Source organism: Cydia fagiglandana, chromosome 19, assembly GCF_963556715.1.
Source record: "Cydia fagiglandana chromosome 19, ilCydFagi1.1, whole genome shotgun sequence".
NCBI classification, from domain to species: domain Eukaryota; kingdom Metazoa; phylum Arthropoda; class Insecta; order Lepidoptera; family Tortricidae; genus Cydia; species Cydia fagiglandana.
This window is the reverse complement of record NC_085950.1, coordinates 436,034-461,722: the sequence shown is the minus strand read 5'-3', so window position 1 is coordinate 461,722 and position 25,689 is coordinate 436,034. Positions and strand designations below refer to the sequence as shown.

Below are 25,689 nucleotides of genomic sequence, written 5' to 3'. Positions count from 1 at the left end.
TTTTGGTACATCCTAAAATATTACCCCGGTCACCCTAATGAACGCAGCTGTCAGTTGAATTAAAAAGTCAACAACACCCACAAGAATTCCCATCAAAAATCTCTTATCAGCATATTTAATTCGCGACTTTATTGTTGATACACGTTGCAGGTGCGTTCGTAATGCGTCTAGACCGCATTCCGCGCGAGTCTAGTCAGCATGATGACTGTTAACCACCCGTTTCTGTACATTTGGTCGAATGTTAGTTTTGCACTGTTAGATGGTTATTTCTCGTTGTTTGCCGATTACTGAGCGGTTTTCTTGTATGTTTGTGTGCAGGCGCAGATGACGAACCAGGCGTCCCCCGTCGAGGAGCAGGAGAAGCTGCTGGACGAGGCGCTGAACGTTGTCAAAGTCCAGGTTCAATTCGTCAATTGTTTCTATTTAAATCTATTGACCTAAGTGGGAACGGTTGACGGAAGCTATTGAGGGGCGTTCGTCAGTGGCGTGCAGTGGAGATAAGACTTAAATCGGGCTCTAGAAGAGTCATTCTTGAAGGAATGTAACGCAAACTATAAAAATCGGCAACTTTTTTTTTGGTCATTTTGTATGGACTGCCTACCCTAGTGCCTACCTTTTTTTGTATGCACTGCACGCCACTGGCGTTCGTTCATCAATATTGCTTCTATAACCATAAAATATACCTTTCAATGTTATCATAGCACTTTATTATGTTTATCTTAGTGAATCATTGTCGAAATATACTGATATTAGAGGACTATATGTTGCTTACTGCAAATCCATGTTTTGCATCTTTCTGATGTGTAAATTACCACTTATTCTTTGTTATTTTCTTACTAAAATATCACAGACAGTACCACAATCAATAAATCAATATCTCGGGACATCTTACACAGATCAACCTAGCCCCAAACTAAGCAAAGCTTGTACATAATGCTGCTAGGTGACGATATATATACTTATATACTTACATACAAAACACCCATGACTAGAGGGCGGAGTACCGGTGGCAAATTTCACACAAAAGGTATGGAGTCGTTTTTATAATTATTATTTTAGGCTTGAATAATAAAATTATTCATTTACCTAATGTACTTAGTATGGTACCTACTCGTAAATTGGAAGTAAGTACTTAACACTATGCACTAAAATTCCGATAGAAGAAAGTTTTCTGGTAATAGATATAGTTAGGACTATTTTAAGCCTCCAAGGAAGTGAAACCGTGTGAAATAAACTCGAATTGGTTCTAGATAGAAACCCAGATGCTTACGAATTAAGGAATATGATTACAATGGAAAATAATAAACAAGTCCTTAAACATGCAACCATGACATCGGTAGATGTAGAGCGATCGTTTTCCACTCATAAATGGATCTTCAATAAATTAAAAAACCGATTCACTCCGAAAAACCAGGAACATGTGGCCATAGTCCAGTCATTTTATAACATGGATACGCACTTAAGTGTAGATTGTGAGGAGGACCTCGAACACATAATTCCAGTCCTCAATTGTAATTGAATGGTCTTGAAAATAATATATCGTTTGGCAGGTATAACTTCTTAGTCTAGTATTTAGTACCTAATGATAATGTTTTGATAAGAAAACATATTATTATGTATTATAGATATTAACAACATATTACATTATATTTGTATGCTCGTAAGATAATTTCTATAAGTTGCTAAAAATTATTATGCAAAATTAATCATTTATTCGTTATTTATTTAATCATAAGAATACTTAGGCGACTCCATACATTTAGTGTGAAATTTGCCACCGGTACTCCGCCCTCTAAAGTCCATTCCAATAGAACTTGCTAACTTTGTAAACAAAAGACGTAACTTTGTTTTGTCACTGTTTCTCCTTGAATTTTCACATCATCTCATCAAACACCATTGAAACACATACACTATACACTATTAAAGCGGTCGTACCGTAAAATACGACAATATATAACTGTATCTTGGATATTTCATTAAAAGTTTAAAATGGTTTCATAAGTTAGGTTATTAGGCCCTGATGTAATGACGTTTTTGTTTCTTTTACATTCTACAATTGTCTATGATGGGTAGTGTTGTGACTAAAGTTGGTGATATACTCGTAAAGCCGCTATACACTACGCGACACACGGTCTGTACCTGCCAACGCGGTTATATACACTACGCGGTAGTTTGACAATTTTAATTTCAATAAATATGTAAACTCAGATTAATCGTTTTAATTCCTTTTTTTTAAATAACCTTTTCCATTCTTTCGCATTATTTTTAAACATTATTTTTAAACTACGGAAAATTATAACTGGTCGTTTTGGACTGTTCATACATAAAAATCTACCCTACATTTGACAAAATAATGACTGTTGAATGATTGACGGTTTCAATATTATTTTACTCGTTCACTGTTTTTCTTGGCATGTACGCGTATCTTACTTCTTTGTTATTGAATTTAAGAGATATCTGTTTCTCGCTCTCACTTATGGATGCGACGCACCAAGTTCGTGATGCAGTGCGATAGTGTGTTGCGGCCTTAAGTAAAGGACTAAGTAAGACTCTTGCCCATCACTAGCAAATTCATCATTCAGAGACAATTTCAATATGGCGGTTTGTTTACATAGGTTGCAAGTTCTATTGGAATGGACTTTACCCATGACTCAAGAACAAAATAAATATTTGTGCTCATCACACAAATAAATGCCCTTACCAGGATTCAAACCCAGGACCATCGGCTTCACAGGCAGGGTAACTACCCACTAGGCCAGACCGGTCGTCAAAATCACCTAAAATGCAATACCATCCATCTTTCTGGGCAATAATAATTGTGATTTCAGTTGTTGTTAAATGAGGGTTTCTTTGCAGGCATTTCAGATGAAGCGATGCCTGGACAAGTCGAAGCTGATGGATGCCCTGAAGCACGCCTCCACCATGCTCGGGGAGCTGCGGACCTCGCTGCTCTCGCCCAAGAGCTACTACGAACTCTGTATCCTTTACATGGAACCAATAAACTAGAATAACTATAGAGGTCTAACTAGAACTCCAAATGTATTGTGCCACGAGTGACTCGACAATTTTTTTTTATGCATCTGAAAGTTAGAGCATTTAAAAAAACTAGAGTCACCTTTAAGAGCTTACCCCTCTGCCGAAAACCTTGCACATTTGTGCAAACTTTTGTATGGACTGACATGGCTATTTGTACGTTACATACAAATCATGTAGAAATAGCAATAGATTAGACGTCCCCTCCCCCGCAAAAATCGGCAGACTGCTTTGTCTGATCTGAAATCTTTACTGCTTTGATTAGAATGATTAGTTTGGACTGGTTTATCCATGTTATTCTCACATATTTATTACGATGTAGTTTGAAAAACTTTATTTTTTAACTTTATCATTTACCCTCATGTTTACAATTCATTTGTTTACGTTACATGTCCGTCTTTGGGTCACTAATTTACATATGTGTACCAAATTTCAACTTAATTGGTCCAGTAGTTTCCGAGAAAATAGTCTGTGACAGACGCATGAGTGATCCTATAAGGATTCTGTTATTTCCTTTTGAGGTATGGAACCCTAAAAAAAATATTATTATATCTATAATAACTATCTCTTTTATAACCGAATCTCTCATCTCTTTCACCATCGTGTACCTAATTGGCTCCATTGTTGTAAACTACCAGCGACCATAACCAAACTGCACACGGTCTAATAAACTCGACACTCGCACAGCTATAAATTAAGTAAGAATTAACTTACTTTACAATGGTGGAGGGTAGAATAAGTTTTCTGCCGACAAACTGCTATGCAGTTTGGCAGATAAGTAACAATAATTAATGTAACTTCTCTTTTAGTTATAAATAAATTTAATAAGTTTTTGGCAAAAATTTCATTTTTGGTACAAGCTTTTATCGCTGACTGTACTTTTCTTACGACAGACAACTAATACTCATCGAGACAATTCTAAAAACCCCTCACACAATTAGGTTGCGTTGTTTCATCACAGGGTTCCTATGGCCACCTCCTGTCTCCATCATCAGATCAGCTCGATGGTACCATAATATTGCATTGTCATCCGATTTATACATGCATGCAAAATTTCAGCTCAATCGGAAACCTCCCGGTGGATCAAATTTAACTTGCATGATTTGATTACAGACAGACAACGGTGAGGTGAAAGTAAATAAAAGCTTGTAAAAAAAAAAAGAACTCGACACAGCAATGACAAATGTTACGTGTCCAGAATCACGGCCACTTCTTTCCGCATGAATTTCCACGCGACGAAAATAGAAAAACTAGCGTACATACATTTTCTTAGCCCGCCCACCCAGACATGGCCATAACGGACGAGCTGCGTCACCTCGAGCTGTACCTGCTGGAGGAGTTCCGCCGCGGGCGCAAGGTCGCCGACCTGTACGAGCTGGTCCAGTACGCGGGCAACATCGTGCCGCGACTCTACCTGCTCATCACTGTGGGCCTCGTCTATATCAACACTAATACTAGCCTGCGCCGAGACCTGCTCAAGGTAAGTCTATTTCCTTCTCAACGAGTGTAAAAACGTGACGTCGAATTAAAAAAATACGAGTAGATGACTTAAGAAGAAGAAGAATAATTTGTTATAAGCTTAATAGCACCGTTCGCAGACGTTTGTGCTTGTTAAAAATTAAAATCAACAATACTTGTTGTAGGATCTGGTGGAGATGTGCCGGGGCGTGCAGCACCCGCTGCGCGGGCTGTTCCTGCGCAACTACCTGCTGCAGTGCACGCGCAACGTGCTGCCGGACTCCCACGAGCCCGAGAACGAGAATGAAGGCACCGTACGTTTTATAGCCATTAGAGCTCCCACCGACGCACTGGAAGACATAACTTCCTCTGACTATAATAGGGGATATTACTGCAATGTTCTGCCGCCAGAGTGCAGCACTACCGACTCAGTAAATTCATAGACTAACTTATACATACTGTGCCTTAAACTGTTTTTTGACAAGTTTTCACAGACAATAAAACATGACACTGATGCATCAAGGCGGTTTGTTAACAAGGGCCTAGCGGTAAACGCGAAAATCGAAATTTAGTTTCTGCCTCTTTATCGCTCGACTATGCAAGAGTGATAGAGAGGTTAGATAACGAAATTTCGATTTTCTTGTTTCGCGGTAGACCCCCAGATTGTGACAGATAGTGATAGGGGCGCTACCTACGCAGAGTTTCGCGTAATATTCCCGCCCACTTGCTCCATCTCAATAACCCGAGGTTAAGCAGTTTAACCGGTAACCCAGTGTCAAATTGTACTGCTAATCATGGTAACTCCAGGTTTAACCGGTTAACCCCATGTTAGTGAAATGGTGCAAGTGGGCCTAATTGACCAGGCGGATCGAAGGTCTCCGTTTCACCTTGTACACATTTTTTGTCGTATATACAGTGACAGTAAGTATTAGCTACATTGAATTCGCCTTATTTCCTCAGGTTCGTGACGCGATCGACTTCATCCTGATGAACTTCGCGGAGATGAACAAACTGTGGGTCCGCATGCAGCATCAGGGGCACTCGAGGTAATATAATAGAAAATAGAATTACAATGTAGTCGCGAGTGAATTTAATCGCCCATAAGGTTACTTCTGATCACGAAAATGACCTCATACAAGTGCGAAATTATATCGGACTATCCAAAATCAACAAATAAAAATCTCGATGCAATCAAATGTTATCATTGCGGCGAAATCACCGAATTAAATGGATTCTACGATTGGATTGATAACCAAACCAAGATCAAAACATTGAAATGCAAAAAATGCAGCAAGCATACAAGCGTAAAGGTATTTATCAACACTATAATAAAGAAAAATCAAGTCGGTTTGCCCACTTGCGACACAAAATATTACATTTACTCAACAGATGAGTCTAAAACTAGGCAGGGCAGGGGCCCGCTCTGCAAAGGCTCGAACTGCAAACAACCAACATTCACGAAAGTTATCGACCAGGATCGATTTCTTAACAGAGAAATAATAACTTGTCAACATTGTGGCATTATAAACGAGATTACTGCAACCAGTTCTTCGCTTCGAGATGCACCGATTGGCAAAAAAGTCGGCGAATGGCTAACACAGAATAGACTAGAAAAATCGCGTCAAGAACAAATCCAAAAAAACCTAAAAAGGTTCGACCAAATACATAACCCAAAAAGAGCTAGAAAGCAAGACAATGTGGACACGAAAAACCGTACTATGCCCACGATTGAAATATCAAATAGCTTTCAAGGTCTCCCAACCGATAATGAAGGAACTGTTACGCCAACAATTTCAGTGGCCGACGAAAGTGAGCGTAAGGCAGATGACTACGCGAGTGACTCAAGCACCTACAGCAAACGCAAACATCGAACAAGCCCGTCGTTCCAATTTAAGACAGCAAAGCGAAGGCGTCCCCAGGAGCCTAAAAATGCTCGTGAATCAGTAGTTATCAACCAACATACCGTAGATAAGCCCACAGTTAACAATGAAAAACAAAATACAACGAAACGCCTTCCGGCAGTAATCTGCACCAATGACTTATGGTTGGATTCCGCCACAATATTTAGAGAAATTCTGCAGCTCGCTCAAAAATATAATTGTGGCGTAAAATGTGACCGCGAATCGGGTAAGATAACCTACACGCCTAAAACCCTTGAAAACAGATGTCAACTTATAAATGAACTGAAAAACAGAGCAGACTTTGAATATCACACGCATGGAACTAAGCTCGAGAGGCGTCCGTCGAAAAAATTCGTTGCTAAAGGTATACTTTCAAGTGGATATACCGAAGAGGAAATAATACATGACATTGAAACTAGATATGGTCTAAAACCAGAACGGGCCGTACCGCTCAAAAACTCAGCGCTCCTCCTCATATTTAATGGGGACACAGACACGCGTGATATAAAATGCATCTCGACAATACTCTGTCAAAAATCAAAAATAGAAAAGTACAAAGTAAAGATAACAGCAGTAACACAATGTAAACGTTGTCTTAATTTTGGCCATGTACAAGCACACTGTGGTATGAAACCCCGCAGTGACACTGAAAACGTAATAGACAACGAAGGTAACACATCACAGGTTTGCTCAAACTGCCGTCAGCCTGGTCACACGGCAAGACAAGCCAAATGTCCCCTATTCCAAAAAGAAATAAACAGGCAACGTGAAAGACGTCTCCAATTAATAAATGCTAATAAACAACGCAACACATTTATATCTAATCAAATACTTTCAACAACCCGAGCGGGTACATCATATGCAAATGCTACGAATGCTACAACAACAGGACAACAGTCAGACAACACACAAAATGTTACATTGACAGCTACACAAGGAAAAACCAATGTGACCTTGGAAAAAGTGTTAAACATTCTCCAAATAATGCAACAGCAAATGATGCAACAAATTGAGCAGTTGACAATGATCATAACCGAAAATGCATAACTTAAATCCAACAGCTAAAATAAATAAACTTCGCATCTTACATTGCAATGTGTGCGGATTGAAGAAAAAAATTATGGAAATCAAACATTTAATACAAAAATATGAGCCTCATATAGTAGTACTCAATGAATGTAATACAGATTTTGACAAGTATATGTATATTATATCGAATTATGACAAATTAACTGATACGACACAACCTCACCTAGGCACAGCTATGTATATAATAAAAGGTCTGCGATGGAACCAAATACAGCTTATACCTGGGTTTGACGATGGCGAAAGAAAAATAGAAGGAGTCGCAATCAGACTATGTACAAATCATACAACTGGAAGCCAAATTACGATTAGAGGGCTTTATATACCACACGTCTCCTACGGGCACATAAAGAGACAATTACAACACCTACTTGAAGACGATAATTGCATCAATATTGGTGATTTGAACCTAAAAATGAGGTCACTCAAACATCGCAGAACGGTAGGAGCAGGACTAGCTATTCAAAAATACGTTGATGAAGGTCACTGCAAACTAATTCATACAAATAAACCTTCAAGACCAAACTACGCTGGCGAACAAATCCTAGACGTCGCTCTCGTTACTGGTTCCATGCAACATGAAATTGGTGAGGATTGCCGGCAGATCGAGTCGATATCATCAGACCACATGCCGTGGTTGTTCACAATGACCTTACCCACAGAATTACAAATACAGAAGTTTAGATGTATGAAACTACTCCTGAATGACAAGAAGACGCAACAACTATATAAAAAAACTATCGAAGATGGCTTAGATCCAAACGAAACTATTGGAAACGACAGAGCGTTAGAAATGTATATTCAAAAACTTGAGGATGTAATCACCAATGCCTTAGATCTAACAGCACCGGAAAAGGTTATAAAACAGAAAGATAGTCTTCCGTCTAATATTCAAAATCTTATACTCTGGCGAAATGAATTAAAACAAAACGTTAAAAAGACACGCGGTCATCCTATTGCAAAACAACTTTATAACGAAGCTAAGGCACAAGTGAGAACATCATTGGAATTGCACAGGGAAAATGGCTGGAAGAAAATTATCGAGAGCAACAATGATAACAGAGCTAAATTGTGGAAAATACAAAGAACACTTAAAAAACCAATACCTAAACTACCTATGCTACCAAGTTGCACGACTGAAACTGACACTATATAGTACATTATTGTCGAGGCTCGGAAGTAGCTACTTGCAGGCTGAGGATTCGTTTTAAACGGACGACCTTGGGAGTCCGTTTAATTGAATCCGAAGCCAGCAAGTAGCCTTCCAGCCGAGTCATATATAGTGCTTTTCTCAAAAATGGTGCAAGAAATATAAATATCATAGAAATATTTTACAAAACCAACGTTCTTACGTATATATTTTCACAGAAAAAAGCCCTTGCCGCCTTTTTATTTTTTTAATAAAAAAATAGAAGTGTATTTTTCTGCCGAAAATACGCCAACCTATTTGAGACAACTAAATAGTCGCGGTACTAATCATCTGCTTGGCTGTTTAATGGGCCTGTGCCTTCATTTAATATGGCAATTTCAAATTTTAAAAAGTTTGGAACTCGACAAATAATGGAATTTGTATGCAACATTGCAGTCCCAAAAGCGAGACTGCAATGTTTTTAACTTTTTAATTTTTGAGTGACCATAAACTACGCGCTTCGCGACCTATTTTTTAGACGGCAAAGTCGACTTTGCCGTCCATTTTTGAGAAAAATACTTTAGTTGATGCTGCTATAGTCAAAAATTCTATAATCTCAGAAACTGATTCTGGAGTTGAAATAACAACCCCATTTCAACCATTGGAAGAAGCATCACCAGAAGAGGTTAAAAAGGCTATATTCAGTTTTAAAAATAAAAAAGCTCCAGGTCCCGATCGAATTAAAGTGGACGCTATTAAATTAGCCGGCCCAGCATTTTGGAAAGGACTAGGAAAAGCTATCAACTACGTACTGTCTACAGGATACTATCCAAACAAATGGAAACTTGGCGAGTGCATATTCTTGCATAAATCAGGAAAAAACCACAAAGACCCTAAGTCATACCGACCTATCACATTAATAAATATAATGGGCAAAATCTGTGAACGAATTATGTACAAAAGAATAATGGATGTATGTAGTGTACTAATTCCCAATTTCCAACACGGATTTATGAGCGGTAAAGGAACCAGCACCCAGATCCTAAGGACATCCAAGTTCATCTGTGACGCACTGGCTGAGGGTCACAGTGTGGCCATGATATCAACCGACCTAAGCAAAGCTTTTGACTATTAACCATAAAGGACTCACACGTAAACTCCAAGATGCTGACATACCAAATAACGTCATCAAGCTTATTGAAAACTATCTTGCCAATCGAAAAATAAGAGGCAAATACAGAACGGTTACAGGAGAAGAAAAAATTGTGCCTAACGGTGTACCCCAGGGGTCTATATTGGGACCAGTGATATTCAATCTCTATGTGCACGACCTACCGAATACAAAAATCGCGGGACAAATGCTCTCCCAATACGCGGACGATCTTTGCATATTAAACACATCTGAAACACCTGACCATGCTACGACAAGGGCTACATGGGCGGCTGAAGAAATTATAGACTACTATGAACGATGGGGTTTACAGTGCAATGTGGATAAAACCGAGTGTATAATGTTTACAAGGAAACAATCCAGAAGCACTTCGAGAAAAGGCTACAAACCGACTGTGAAGCTTAAAGGGTCAGTACTAGAATATAAGGAAAGCGTAAGATATTTGGGCGTGATACTGGATAAGAGACTTAGTATGAACGAACATGTTAAGAAGGTAATCGCTAGAGCTAAAAGTGTGAGGGGAATGCTTTCTCCAATAATTGGATGGTATTCTAAAGTAAATATAGAAACAAAATTAACCGTGATTCAAGCATGCCTACTACCTATTATCGATTACGGTATAGTACAACTACTTCCTAGAATTAGCAAGACGAACCTTCAATCAATTGAGCGTCAGTACAGAATGGCATTAAAGTCGGCTGGCAACTTCCCTAGATCACTTCCAACATCTACCCTATGGGAAATGCTTGATGAAGACCCATGGCACATAAGAGTACATGACCTACACCATGATATGATACGGAGACTGGATAAACTGTGCATTCAAGGGTTAGATACTCCAGGTCCAACGTACACAAGATACGGTCAATTCAACCCAATGTTGCTCAGCACAAGAATCGGGGAAGTGCCATATATAGATAAGCTAGGGAGGGGTAACCGCGTCAGCAAGCGTAATATTCCTCCTAGGGCTCCTTTGTTATGAATGAATTCTGAATTCCTCCATAACCTAATATGTAAAATATACACATAGATTAAATTACTAGATCTTTAAGACATATGTAATTTTACCCACACCCGCTAAGCGGACATAATTTGTAACAAAAAGATATACAATAAATATGTTTCTATTCTATTCTATAATAGAAAATAATAGACATAGCTATGCGTAGGTGGCACCACTAGCACATACAGTAAACATGATGTGTGATCATGCGTCACTAGGTCAATCACATGGCCTACCGTGAAACACGACAATCGAAAGTTCGGTTTCTGCCTCTCTATCACTCTTGCTTAATTCGATCGATAGAAAGGCAGATAAAGAAATTTCGACTTTCGCGTTTCGCGGTAGGCCACCTGTAAACAAACCGTCTTGGCCCTTGGTGCATCAATGTCATAGCGAAAACTTCTTAAAAGACTGTTTAAGGCCTAGTATGTACTCTATAGTTTACTAAACAAATTAGTGCTGCACTCTGGCGGCCGAACATTGCAGTTATAGGGAGTATTACAAATACAATCAATTAGCTATAAAACACTCCCTCCCTGAAAAACTTCTGCTTATGACTTTTCTTTGACAAAATATAAGTTAAATGAGATTTTTGGAAATTTTACGCAATCTCAATACAAATTTCAACTTTTTTTAATACCACGTCGGCGGCAAACAAGCATACGGTAAACAGTCACCATAGCCTAAGGTCACCTCTTCCAGGGGTTACATGCGCGCTGCCGACCCCTTATAAATCTGTACACATCTTTTTTCAAATGTTTGTAATCAACTATTTGTAACATTTTAATTATAGTATTTGATTTTTAACAGAGAAGCATTAATTAGTATTAGTAATATAGGGTAATTGCGTCAGTTTACCGTCCGGTGTCAGTTTCCGTCCGCTTGACGGATTAGTAAATAATACATTTCATTTTTAATTGGCTATACTTGCAAATATAATTTTTATGTATGTAATTGTTTAGATATTAAGTATGCAATAAGTCCAAATTTGTGCAGCAATGAAGGTTTATACTGAAATTTCGTCAAGTGGACGGAAACTGACACCGGACGAAAACTAGCACAAGGACCCTATTGTCATTTGTCCAGGGACAAGGAGCGCCGTGAACGCGAGCGCTCCGAGCTGCGCATCCTCGTCGGAACTAATCTGGTGCGCCTCAGCCAGCTGGAGTGCGTCACGGTGGCCGAGTACAAGCGCTGCGTGCTGCCCGCCATCTTGGAACAAGTCGTGTCGTGTCGAGACGCTATAGCGCAGGAATATCTACAAGAATGCTGTATACAGGTATTTATATTCAATATACGCATGATACATTTTCAACTCACACAAAAACTAACAGATAATCGAAATCTAACCCTTGGAACGCGAGTCCGACTCGCACTTGGCCGGATTTTCTGATTCTGATTGTTATTAATTACCTTTTGGGTACGGAGAAACAAATCAAAATGTCAACATGCGTTTGATCCATTTCCCCGGTGTTAAAAATTAAAATGTAAATAAAGTAACCACCTTCATAAAAAATAAAACAAATCAAAATCAAATCTCAAGGCCCCAGTACACAATGGGCCATTGCCGGCCACTACAAGGGACGCAGCCATGCGGTAGAATGAGATAGCAATATCACTTGCTCCCTCTAACGCATAAATGCGGCCTTTTATATATTTTTTTTATAGTTCCCTTTATAGTTGCCGCAGCGCAAAATGTAATTTCGTCATTTATTTTAGAGATGCAACGGATAGTTGTTTGGCTGGATACCGGATATTCGGCCAGACCATCGCCCGAATATCCGGTATCCGGCCGCCGAATATTCGGCCAGCGGAACTATACCTACATTTCGGTTTTTCAGGTGCGCATTTTGCAGGTTTGACCTGTTTCCTAGTAAACGTTCGCGCGGACTCATTTCCAGGTTCGAAATGAGTGCGCGTGCAAGTCAGTGGAATGATTAAATTGTTTTAAAATAATAAATAAGTACGATTATGACCGTTGATTCGGTCAAATTGTGTTTTTTGAAAAACTAATTATAGCCAGCATTCTATGAATGTAGTATGATACCTTTGGGTATGGTGCTTTACGCAGGCTAGCGTCCCGTCCCCTCCCCCTGACGCAACCCCCCCCTTTTAGCATAAATATGTCCCGGTTGGGAGTTTTTTTTGTTTTTTGGGGAAAGTATACAATATAGGAAAAAAGTGTCAATGAAAGAAATGTTCCCTATTAAATTCTAAACAAAAAAGGTTATATTAATTTTTTTGATACGACGCACCATATTCATGTTATGGCTTGATGAACTTCGACAAAATTTAACCGTTAAAAAACTTGCAGAAGATCAATATAACATAGTACGTGATAGTACTAAAAGAAATCATACAGGACAATAACCTTGCAAGCTTATTTTCCGTATAAGATTTTTTTCAGTACTATCACGTACTAACTTATAATGCACTTCAACAAGTTAATACATGAATATGGTAAGTCTTACTAAAAAGTTGTATATAACCTTTTTTGTTTAAAATTTATTAAGGATTATTTCTTACCTTGACACTTATTTCCTAACTCTAATACTTTTCTCAAAAATAAAAAAAAACCGTAAACCGGGACATATTTCATGCTAAAAGGGGGGGTTGCGTCAGGGGGAGGGGGAGGGACGCTAGTGTGCGTAAAGCGCCATACCCAAAGGTATCATACTACATTCATAGAATGCTGGCTATAATTAGTTTTTCTTGCCCATACATTAGAACATAATTTAACCGAATCACGTGTCTGTTTCTTAAATCCAATTTGTTTACTCCGAAATCAAGCAATGTTACTATCCGGTATCCGGCCGGATAGTAAAATAAGGGCCGGATAGTAACCGGATATCCGGTGCATCTCTAATTTATTTATTTAAAGGTGTTTCCCGACGAGTTCCACCTGGCGACTCTCCAGCCCTTCCTGAAGTCCTGTGCGGAACTGCAGCCGGGCGTCAACATCAAGAACATCATCACGGCGCTGATTGAGCGCTTGCAGCATTATAGCCAGGTAGAACTGATGGATGATATACAGGGTGCTACTGACCATGGGGCTTTAAATCCAGGGCTCGTTTCTACTCGCTAAACTGAGGTACTTTTATTATGGCACCAACCCCGAAATCGCGAAAAAAATTTTTACATTTTCATACATTTTTTCTGATCAGATATCGACGTTCTTGACCGATCAAAGTGGCGTGCTCTTGTGTTGGAGGCCAAGACTCATTTTGGGTCATCGCGCCAACCAAGTAAGTAGTAAGATGTCGACGTTTTCTAAGGAAAAGCCAAAAAAATTTCCCCGATTTTAGGGTTGGTCCCATAGTAAAAGTAGCTCAGTTTAGCGAGTAAAATCAAACCCTGGAATTAAAGCCCCATGGTCAGACACATATTGTATAAAATATGAAGTTAACATTATGTTTAGTAGTAAATAAAATAAATCATTTAGCCTATATACGTCCCACTGCTGAGCACAGGCCTCCTCTCATGCGCGAGAGGGCTTGGACTATAGCCCCCACGCTAGCCCAATGCGGATTGGGGACTTCGCATACACCGTTGAATTTCTTCGCAGATGTATGCAGGTTTTCTCACGATGTTATCCTTCACCAAAAAGCTTGTGGTAAATATCGAATGATATTTCGGGCATAAGTTCCGAAAAACTCATTGATACGAGCCAGGATTTGAACCCGCGACCTCCGATTGAAGGTCGGACGTTATATCCCACCCTGCAACCACCGCTATTTGTACTATTTTAAAAATTTTCTAAAACATAGATGTGACATGATATTGACATGTAATATTTTAAGAATATTATGAATAAATGAGTATGAGTATGAGTATTAAAGGCTGCCTCATATGTGTTGAAATGTAAACCATTTTTTAGGGTTCCGTACCCAAAGGGTAAAACGGGACCCTATTACTAAGACTTCGCTGTCCGTCCGTCCGTCTGTCCGTCTGTCTGTCACCAGGCTGTATCTCACGAACCGTGATAGCTAGACAGTTGAAATTTTCACAGATGATGTATTTCTGTTGCCGCTATAACAACAAATACTAAAAACAAAATAAAATAAAGATTTAAATGGGGCTCCCATACAACAAACGTGATTTTTGACCAAAGTTAAGCAACGTCGGGAGTGGTCAGTACTTGGATGGGTGGCTGTTTTTTTTCCTTTTTTTTTTGTTTTTTTTTTTTTGCATTATGGTACGGAACGCTTCGTGCGCGAGTCCGACTCGCACTTGCCCTGTTTTTTTGTCATGATATCAAAATCTTTTTATGCTGGCAAAATAATTTATCTGTGGGTCTTGTTTGCTGACCAATCTGAATAACGGCAGATCAAATATATTCTTTTGAACTGCTGTTAAATGTGAGAGACATATTTAATCCTTGTTACATATTTCGCAGCGAAGCGAGAACGGAGTGAATTTCGTGGTGACAGAGGACGGGCAGGAGCAGCAGGTGCAACTGTTTGAGGTGTTCTCCGACCAGGTGGCGGCCATCACACAGGTACTACCTTATTATAGCTGGAATTGTTGTTGTTATGTTCATTGTACTTTGTGATGTAAACTATTTTCCACATAAAAAAAATTGAAATTGAATTGCTCTGTACTTAGGAAAAAGTTGAATAAATATTGTTTTGACGCGAAAAATATTGTATGGGTTGGCCGACTGGGAAGACCTGGTCCATAGATTTTTTTTACGTCATCATAGTTTTTTGCTATTTTTTCCTAAGCAGAATATAAAACCGAATATATCCTTAAATAGATCCCACTATTTTTGTTACACCCTGTATTAGTATTTGAAATATGAAAACAGAGATTTTAGTGAACTGAAATTTTAACTTGATGAGGATTGTCACTCCAACAGAATAAAATTATGCTATCTATGGCATATGGCATGTGTTCTCTCGTTATCCAAATAAAATAATGTATGTTTACAAACTAGGCAATGCATTCATAATATTGTCTGCCAACAGAGCCGCACCGACATGCCTCCAGAAGACACACTAAGTCTCCAACTCGCACTGCTGAAGCTCGCCCAGCGCTGCCACCCGGACCGGCTCAACTATGTCGACAAAGTTCTGGCCCATACAGACACCATCTGCAAAGATATTCTACAGAACAGGTAAGTTGTTACCCAGAGCCTATGCTATAACAGTTGATGGTGACATTTTGATCTTTATGAAAAGGAAATAGGGTTTATTATGCTAAGATTTGAATTATCCTGGTCACGGCACCTAAATGTAACTACTCCACCTTTAATGCCGTTATAAGAAATCCTTTGAACTTTTTAATTTATCTACCTTTAGGCAGAAACGTGTTTATTATAATTATTAGGGGTCCGGACCGTCCTTCCGTCCGTCCGTCCGTCCGTCCGTCCGTCCGTCCGTCCGTCTGTCACCAGGCTGTATCTCACGAACCGTGATAGTTGAAATTTTCACAGATGATGTATTTCTGTTGCCGCTATAACAACAAATACTAAAAACAATAAAATAAAGATTTAAGTGGGGCTCCCATACAACAAACGTGATTATTGACCGAAGTGAAGCAACGTCGGGCGGGGTCAGTACTTGGATGGGTGACCTTTTTTTTGCCTTTTTTTGCATTATGGTACGGAACCCTTCGTGCGTCCGACTCGCACTTGCCCGGTTTTTACAATACAATACAAATACTCTTTTCTCAAACATGCAATGAAATATTGATGTTATGTTCCTTATAATAGGCTGCGAAGTATGACGTTTCAGGTGCGGCTAGGACAAAAGGTCGTTAATCGAATTTCATACAAATCTTGCAGGCCTAGGCCGGCAAAGTCCTCTTTTTTAATTTTCATTTCACAGATATTTGTGACACAGCATCGTGGCATTCATCCATTAAAAAAAACCCAGAGGCAGTATTTGCTTTATAGTTCGTAATGATTGATGATACGCCTATAAAAAAAAAACAAAAAACAATGTTTGCTATAATTTGCAGTTTTATTTGTATAAAATCAACATGAACTTAATAAATAATACATTATTAACCAAATTCTATAATTTTAAATTATAAATTTAACTACACAAATAAAAACATTTAAAATATTTCATCTAAATGTTAGCGGTAAAAAGGTCTACTCAAACACGCGTAGTTATTTTTTTTAATTGTTATGGAGGTAAAGTTGAAAAATTTTCATTCTGTTTTATTGGATTTATGGTGCGTTGTTGATTTTTTACTTTAATATGAGTTCCGACGAAATAATGAAATTAATATTAATTGTAATCGTAGGTGTTGGAATTGGCAGCGTAAGCAGAATTGATTTTAAATAACTTGCTGCCTCTGCCGCCAAGTCAAAGACGAAGTATGTATATGGTTGCTTATGGCAATTTTATTATTTGAGAAACTAAGAAAAATGGCTTACAATTTATTAAAAACAGTTTAGTGGCATATTTTAAATGAATGTAACTACAAATTCGTCAACACTGTGGAAATTATACTTATTTACTCCATGCATAAAGCAACGATGTATGTGAAACATGATAGCAACATGAAAGACTATGTAAACTTATGTGACGAAAACGACAGTCAGACGGATACAAGGCGAAAAAATCAAAGATACATGAAAATATACGGGTAGTAAAATACACGACTCGTGTAAAACGTGCGAGTGATAATGATATACCGAGGTACGTGTTGGTTATATTTTGGGTGTAGTTTACTTTTAGTTTTTTCTATAAATAAAACTTGGGTTTCGTGGATTTTTTATTTTATTTATTTCATTGCATGTTTGAGAAAAGCACTATACATACCTCGGCGGGAAATGGGGTTGCCCGCGCTCGGACCTATCCTCTATATGTCTATATGTCTTCGGCCGGCAACCCCTTTCGTCCCGGCCTCTGTAGTAATGTACTATTATTGCACACTTCAATAAAAGAACACAATACAAAAGAAAACAGAAATACAAGCAGAGGTAAACAACAGGCGGTCTTATCGCTAAAAAGCGATCTCTTCCAGACAACCTTTGGGTAGCGGAAATTAATAAATTAACATAATGTCAGTAGGTGTTCCATTGCAAATGCAATGAAAGAAACCTATCACTAAATATATCGAAAACAGACAAATTACCATGCAAATAAAAATGAACTAAATAAAAATACATATACAATACATACACATACTTATACACGGTGTAACATGAGTAAACCGAATAATTTTAACAGGGTATTTCTGATCCTGGTCCTGATCATATTTAGAGACAAAAATGTCCTATAAACTTTTTTGAAATTCGCCTACTTTCAGAGATATTATTAATTTAAAAAATAAACAAGTTTTTATTGTTACATAGTGTAAAAGGCCTTTTTGATGGTGATGTTGCTGCTATGGGACGTAGTCTAAATATCCTTATTGATAGATGTCAAAAAATTACAAGTTACACTTTGCAAAAAGTAGGTTCTACCAAAAAAAAATGTAAATATCAATTTTAAGTGACAAGTTTACCAATAATATTTAGTTTTTATGTACAAATACATTCAAAAAATTGAAAAAACAAAACAAAAATAAAATTTTTGTTTTGGCGAAATTGACCTAAACTCATATTACATTTTTTACTTCTTTTGACCTCAGAAATGCGTGGTTAAAATTATTCGGTTTGCTCATGTTACACCGTGTATATAAATACATAATTACTTACGTAAACAGGATAAATTACTTGGACTTTTGTTTTTACTGACCCCTTTCATATGTTAAAGTTGGCCTGCGGGCCGTCTTCGCCCTTCCCTGGCTTAAACAATAAATCATTAAACTATGGTTTGTTCCAGCGGCAAAACGCACTTGGAACAGAACACCCCAGTGTTCAAAGAGCTGATGAAGATCCTGAAGCTTCCCGGCGAACAGTACAAGGACGTGCTCACCCTAACCAAGCTGCAGCACTACAGGCCGCTTATCGCGCATTTACCTCATTCAGGCAGGACCACTTTGGCAGCGCATCTGGCGTCGCTGCTGATTGATGCGGGCACTGTTGTGTCCACTCCTGAAGACGTAAGTATTAAAAATCTGGTATTGTAGTCAAAAAATAAAATACTTATCTTGTGGTAATGTACTGCCTATTTACTATTTATTTTGAAATTATAGAAAGATTTTTGAGATTCCTTTATTTACGTTGAACCAGTGGGATGACACTCCTCCTTTCGGGCAAACTCGGCTCCGTTCGGCTCAGCATTTCTCCGAGCAATTATTAGGGTTGGCACAACTTGACGTCCCTTTGCGTGCACAACCACAGATAAGATAATGACTTGAATTCCGAACCCTAAATGGCCGAAAGGGATAGTGCCATATATTAGAAAGGGACAGCATTGTTCGTCCCCAAATCGCTGTCACACTTTGGTCTTGTAGGAAGTGTCATTTCTGTACGGTAGTTCTATTATTTATTATATGGTTAAATTTCCGTTTTTAGGCCACTAGCTTGCATATACATATGTACCAAATATCAACTTTTTTAATTTATATCCAGGTGGAGTCAGTGTTGTCGATGTTGGACGTGTTGGTCCGCGACCAGCCCGACCAGCCCGCCAACCCGGACCCGGACGACTTTGCCGAGGAACAGTGGCTCTTAGCTAGGTAGGACCTGAAACTATGTTTAGATCGTTATTATAATAATAAGCAAATTGATCGCCATCAATAATCGTCCTGATAAATGCCTACTAATAAAATTGTAAATGCGAAAGTAACTATCTGTCTGTCTGTTACACCTTCACGCTTGAACCGGTCACACTATATGAAAATATGTACTAAAGAGCTGATTTGTTTTTCGCGTTTTTTGGGTTGGCTACATAATCAAAGAAATTAATGTTGACGTACACCCCTCAGTACACACTTACACAGTCACCTCTCAAGAGTATGGGTTAGATTACAGAGTGTGCTCTGCGGACCCCTAGGGCTCCGCGGCCTCCGCGAGAATGCTTGTAATATTCAGAAAAAAAATACAGCTCTTCTATAGGTATATCTGGTCCACCGTGACGATCGAAAAATTTTAATTTGGGGCTCCATCAAATATTCCGCTTACCAAAATGTTTCCGCCCCCAAAAAAAATTTGAGAACCGCTAGGTTAGAAATAACAAAACCAATGTGTTTTAAATGTGAATATCATCATTATCTTTTCAGATTGATTCATCAATTCAAGTCGCCTTCCGCGGACCAGCAGTACCTGATACTGAGCGCGTGTCGCAAAGCCCTGCAGGGCGGCGGAGCGGCCAGGATACAACACACCTTCCCACCGCTCTTGTTCCACGCTTACAGATTAGCTGAGCAGTATAAAGACGAGAAAGATCAGGTAAGTAGTAAATTGAAAGAACATTTAAAAAATTCTGGTGAAAAAACTGTAATGGGAATCCTGGTCACGGCACCACACTGAAATTAAAGAATTATTATATGGTACTGAGACCGACACAAGGTGAACTGATGACCTGGTTAAGGTCGCAGGAGTCCGCTGGATGCGGGTGGCGCAAGACCGGTCATTGTGGCACTCTTTGGGGGAGGCCTATGCCTATGATGATGATGTTGACTGAGACCGAGCTCCAAGTACAATTCGAATGTTTTACGCAGTCTGTCGGATGCGATAGCTGTTTGCTAAGAGTGGATTCCTTTGTCGATTCATAATCCCATATTGTGGATACTGTTTCTGTGCAGGACGAGATGTGGGAGAAGAAATGTCAAAAGATCTTCCAGTTCTGCCACCAGAGCATCAGCATGTTGGTGAAGGCCGAGCTAGCGGAGTTGCCTCTGCGGTGAGTTTAATATGTTATACGTTTAACTTTTAGTACCTACTTTACGATGAAAAGGTCAAGAGCCCATCAACGTGCACACTAGTGCCACTGCTAAATAATCGTGCTTATTTAAATTTAACGAAAGATATTTAAAAAAGGGGGGCCGCTACGTACTCTATTTTGTAGTTAAGTACTTTTCGAATACATCAAACTAGCTTTTACTTTGCTGGATTCGTCAATCTATGCGTCCAAAGTTAAAACGGCCGATTTGTTTTGAGTTCATAGATCAACGAACCCAGCAACATAAAAACTAGTTTGATGTATTCAAAAGGTACTTAACTACAAAATAGAGTACGTAGCGGCCCCCCTTTTTAAATATCTTTCGTTAAACTTAAATAATCACGATTATTTAGCAGTGGCGCTAGTGTGCATGTTGATCCGCTCTTAAGAAAAAATATGATTTCGGGGTTCGTTGACAGTAACAGACGAGACGGTACAGACTATAAATTTATGTATAAATTCTCAGGTTGTACCTACAAGGAGCTCTAGCGATCAGCGAAATAGGCTTCGCGAACCATGAGACGCTCGCCTACGAGTTCATCGCTCAGGCTTTCTCGCTCTACGAGGACGAGATCCCGGACTCCCGAGCGCAGCTACAGGCTCTAACTCTGCTGATAGCTACGGCTGAACAGGCCCGCTGCTTAGGTAATTAAAAACTTTATTTAAATAAGTTTCTAGGTTGTTTGAAAAAATCCTGGGCACGGCACCAAATTGTAACGACATTATCGCTAACGACGGTTTCAGCTGTCATTTTGAAAAATAACCTATTAACCTAAAAACGGGTTCGAAATACATAACCCGTTTTAATTTTGTATTGCGCAAGCCTTTTTGCTCTCCGAGGACGAGAAGGTTCAAAATAGAAAGGGAAGGAATATTTTATCGAAGGCCTATTCGAACGGTTAGATACGGCGAAAATTAGTGTAGGTAGATGAAGTACATAAGGGTGAAATTTTAATTACCAGCCATACTTAGTAATTTTATAGATCATACTGAACAACTTTTGTTATGGGACCAATGCAGAAAACGCAGAAAAAAATGGCTGGTGAAAAAATTTTCAATCTGTATATAATAACGATGATATATTTGGCAGGAGCTGAGAACATGGAACCACTGCGTACATCGTGTGCCCTCGCGGCCGGCAAGCTGCTGAAGAAACCCGACCAGGCCAGGGCCGCCGCGCTCTGCGCACATCTCTACTGGAAGAGGGACAAAGATGGCAACCCGGTATGTATTCATTTATTTATCTATTATTCATTTTGAATTTTATCGCATATAAAGAACTAAAAAGCATAATATGTGGAGTAAATGTATTAAAGTATTCTTGATTAATATTATTAATAATATCTATTCAATTGTAAGAAGGTGAGAACCGAGTATGGCAAGACGCTGAAAACGGACGAATAAATTCGAAAAATAATTAATTTGCACAAAGTTGCCATCCCGATAACTTAAAAACTTAACGTGCGCCATTTGAAGGGATAAATGTTTAACTATAGGATCATTTTGTTGCTTAATATATGAACGAAATTTGTTCGTGTCTTATACAAATATAACCTGTCAGAGCGTCCTTATGGCAAGCGACAATGTAGTACTTTTTGCTTAAAAACAACACATATTTATGAAGAAGCTCGATCGAGTTAGGTCAGGTTACGAAATCGCGGCCAAAGAATCCTGTTCGGGAGACGTTTACCATTTTTTTTTTAATTAATTTTTATCTTTAAAAGTTTTCGAAATGAGATTAAAAAAATTAATAGTTTAAAAAACACGCTTTTCAATATATAATAGGTTTGTTATAACCTTGAAACCTAATCGTGTTCAAAGTCCATTACGTGACCTTTCTCACAAGTGCAAACACGACTATGATACGATATTCCATCATGGAGTGCCAGTGCCTATCTTCCGGCTCCATCATCAGATCAGTTCGACAGTACCATATTATTGTATTGTCATCAGAACTACATACAGCTGCCAATTTTCGTGACGCTACGATCCTTGGAAGATGGTTAAATTAGTTACCTTAGATTCCATTACATAGTTACATACAGGTCGACCTAATAAAAGCGTGTTAATAATAAGTTTGTTGTTTTCCCAGTGGCCCCTGAGCGACGCGGGCCGCGCTCTAGAGTGCCTGCGCAAGGCGGCCCGTGTGGCCGCTCAATGTATGGACGGCGCCGTGCAAGCACAGCTACTAGCTGAACTGCTCGGCAGATACGCTCTGCTCAGGACCAGGAGACACCCCGGCCTCACCCCGCAACTCATACACACCGTAAGTTATTATACTAGTGTATACAACATACTGTAACTTTAATCATGTTACGAAATCCTAGTGATCAATTCAGTCACAAATTGCATTTACATTTTGCCAAGTTTTTATCATGACACTAAAATAAATGGCAAAACGTGTAAAAACGAAATAAAATAAACATAAAATTATACTTAGGTAGGTACATATTGAATTCCTTCTTTCCATCCTTTTATATTCAAGTGCCTAAAGTGTTAACACATATTTTTAAAAATACTCTATTATCAAAATTCCGCACACTTTTGAAAAATGTAACCACTCTCTATTGGACCGCGAGCCACGAATAGATTTCATGACCAATCGCCTCCCGGGCGATAACTCGTATATTGGTTAACGGCTATATATGATGATCCCTCATGGACGTCAGCTGGCGCTCCGTTGGTGGGTTGAGGAATGGCAGCCACCGAAACGTGTAAAAAAATAAAATAAATTTTGTCATCGCCTCCCGTTTGATACTTTGTCAGAAGATAGTTTAGATGTTATTATAAATAAAAACAACCGTCAGCCGGTTGTATAGCGGTGGAAAGACCGTCAGCTACTTGCATAAACATGTAAAAAATAAGCGCTGTACCTTTTTATTATAGTAATAACTAAATTTTATTTTTATTTTATTTAGAACGGACAAATGATCAACTGACGGTCTTTCCACCGCGATACAACCGGCTGACTATTTTTTTAATTCATGATAGCATCTAAACTATCATCTGACAAAGTATCAAGCGGGAGGCGATGACTGACGATACTTGCTCCTGGCCCGCGGTCTATATACACGACTGTACACGACTACATTTTAGATGGGTTTTATTTGATACGGTTTTTACCGACATTTGTGTTTGCAGGTGATCGCGAAAATTCGCGAAGAGTTAGGCAACGTGGAGGCGAGCGAGGAGGCCGAACAGATAGCGAGGCACTTCCACAACACGCTGCGACACCTCCGGAGATCCGCGCCCGACCTGCCGGCTCTAGACGACGCGCTATTGCAGTAGACAGACAGACAGACATACAGATAGTCAAGCTATTGGCCGAGCAGAGCGAGGACCTTAAACAGTACGCTGCGATATACCCAATCTGCCGAAATTAAACGACGACATACAGCGAGGCGCGCTAGCGGCCGAGCAGAGCGAGGCCCTTACACAACTTCTGTGTCATCCCTAAACTGACGGCTTGGCTTAAATATTATTCTCGCTCTTTGAAAACTTCACATTTATTCTGATTTCGTAACCAACGTTGACATGAGCTTTTCATTTTCGTAACTGGTTACGAAACATATCTAATTATGTATATAAAACATCTCTATATTTATTAATTTAATAAACTATACATTTTATAAATTCATTGATTGTTGACGATCAAGATATTATTATTAGCAGTATTTTCTAAGATTATTATTTAAGGTGGCATATCCCCAATATTTCTGGTTACTTTCGATTATATTTTCTATCTATTCTAGATTTTTTAAGCAAACACCTCAAACCGACGGGCATACCTCGCCTTAAGATGTAGCTGACTAAATAGGCCGATGCTTTTGGTAAAGTTAATGCGGTTTACACACTGAGCGTCAAATTTAACAATGTATGCGTCGGCGGCTGATCGTAAACTCAGGCAGATCGTGAAATTCCTAGGCATATTGTGAAAATCATTGTTCCCTGGGTCAACGGCTTATTTCTGGACAGTTTGCACTTCAACGAACCTGTCCTACCTATCTATTGGTTTAATGTGACTAGTCAAAACATTACACAGGAATTTTACGATCGGCCTGATTGTATGATCGGCCGCCGACGTATGCAAGTCCATTAGTTTGTCAATAATTTAGTAAAAAAACGCCGAGGGTAATATATTAGTCTATATTATTTCGTTTTCTTTGGCGTTGATAACTAATAGACATTGTAAGAATAAGAAATAGACTTTTAGTGAATATTATTACGTTATAAATATGTAAGTGGTTTTGTAAAAGCAATATTGTAATGTTAATGGAATAAATGGAATTTATTTAAAAATGTTTTTAAAATTAAAAAAGACCGGCCAAGTGCGAGTCGGACTCGCGTTTCTAGGGTTCAGTACATAAATCCGACTCACGCTTGACTGCACATTTCTAATAGGTTTTCCTGTCATCTATAGGTAAAGAACTATTTTGACTATTTTTTTTTTAAATTTTAGACCCATTAGTTTCGGAGATAAAGGGGGGAATGGTCATTTTTTGGCTATTTTCTTAAATAACTTCGAACTTATGTATTTTAAAATTATAAAAAAAACATGTCTATCTTTGGGTCACTAATTTACATAGGTATGTGTACCAAATTTCAACTTAATTGGTCCAGTAATTTCCGAGAAAATAGGCTGTGACAGACGGACAGACAGACAGACGCACGAGTGATCCTATAAGGGTTCCGTTTTTTCCTTTTGAGGTACGGAACCCTAATTAATGTCTTTAGGGCCACCCCACACTAGCGTCTTTAAGCGTCGGCGTCTAGTCTGCGCTGTGGTAAATGGCGTCGCTGCGCAGCTGCGCCAACGTAGCGTCAAGCGGCAGCCATAGGGTTGACTATACTGTATGCATTATTATTTGCGTTATTTGACATCTGTCACTCACAACAGCAATACAACGTAAAATGTCTTGCACATCGAAATCACAAAGGAAAACAATTGCACTGCGAACGTTTACGTTCTACGTCTTTTTTTTTTTAATTTTAGGGTTGGCCGGACACCACCGTTATGAATCGGTAGTTGTCTAAGTAAATCGATATGAATGTTTCATTTTTCTTATAATAAAAGCAAGGAAAAGGTGGATAATTAACTGTAAATATGGATATATTTATCGTCA

At 38.8% G+C, this 25,689-nt stretch overlaps 1 protein-coding gene across 2 annotated transcripts; it reads left to right on the top strand.

Moving 5' to 3' along the window:
- Positions 1-48: 48 nt before the first annotated feature.
- Positions 49-23,859, top strand: LOC134673845 (vacuolar protein sorting-associated protein 35). Of its 2 annotated transcripts, none has more exons than XM_063531884.1 (18): positions 49-150; positions 319-399; positions 2,857-2,977; positions 4,320-4,513; positions 4,677-4,805; positions 5,452-5,537; positions 11,868-12,060; positions 13,663-13,791; positions 15,178-15,279; positions 15,749-15,897; positions 18,563-18,782; positions 19,255-19,361; positions 19,905-20,073; positions 20,430-20,527; positions 21,033-21,211; positions 21,657-21,790; positions 22,659-22,832; positions 23,708-23,859. In XM_063531884.1, exons 2-18 carry the CDS (start codon positions 325-327, stop codon positions 23,852-23,854), a joined length of 2,406 nt encoding a protein of 801 aa, XP_063387954.1. In that variant the 5' UTR covers positions 49-150; positions 319-324; the 3' UTR covers positions 23,855-23,859. The 2 variants fall into 2 exon arrangements, with proteins under 2 accessions (XP_063387954.1, XP_063387953.1); XM_063531883.1 differs by having other exon boundaries at positions 69-240.
- The last annotated feature ends 1,830 nt before the right edge of the window (positions 23,860-25,689 follow it).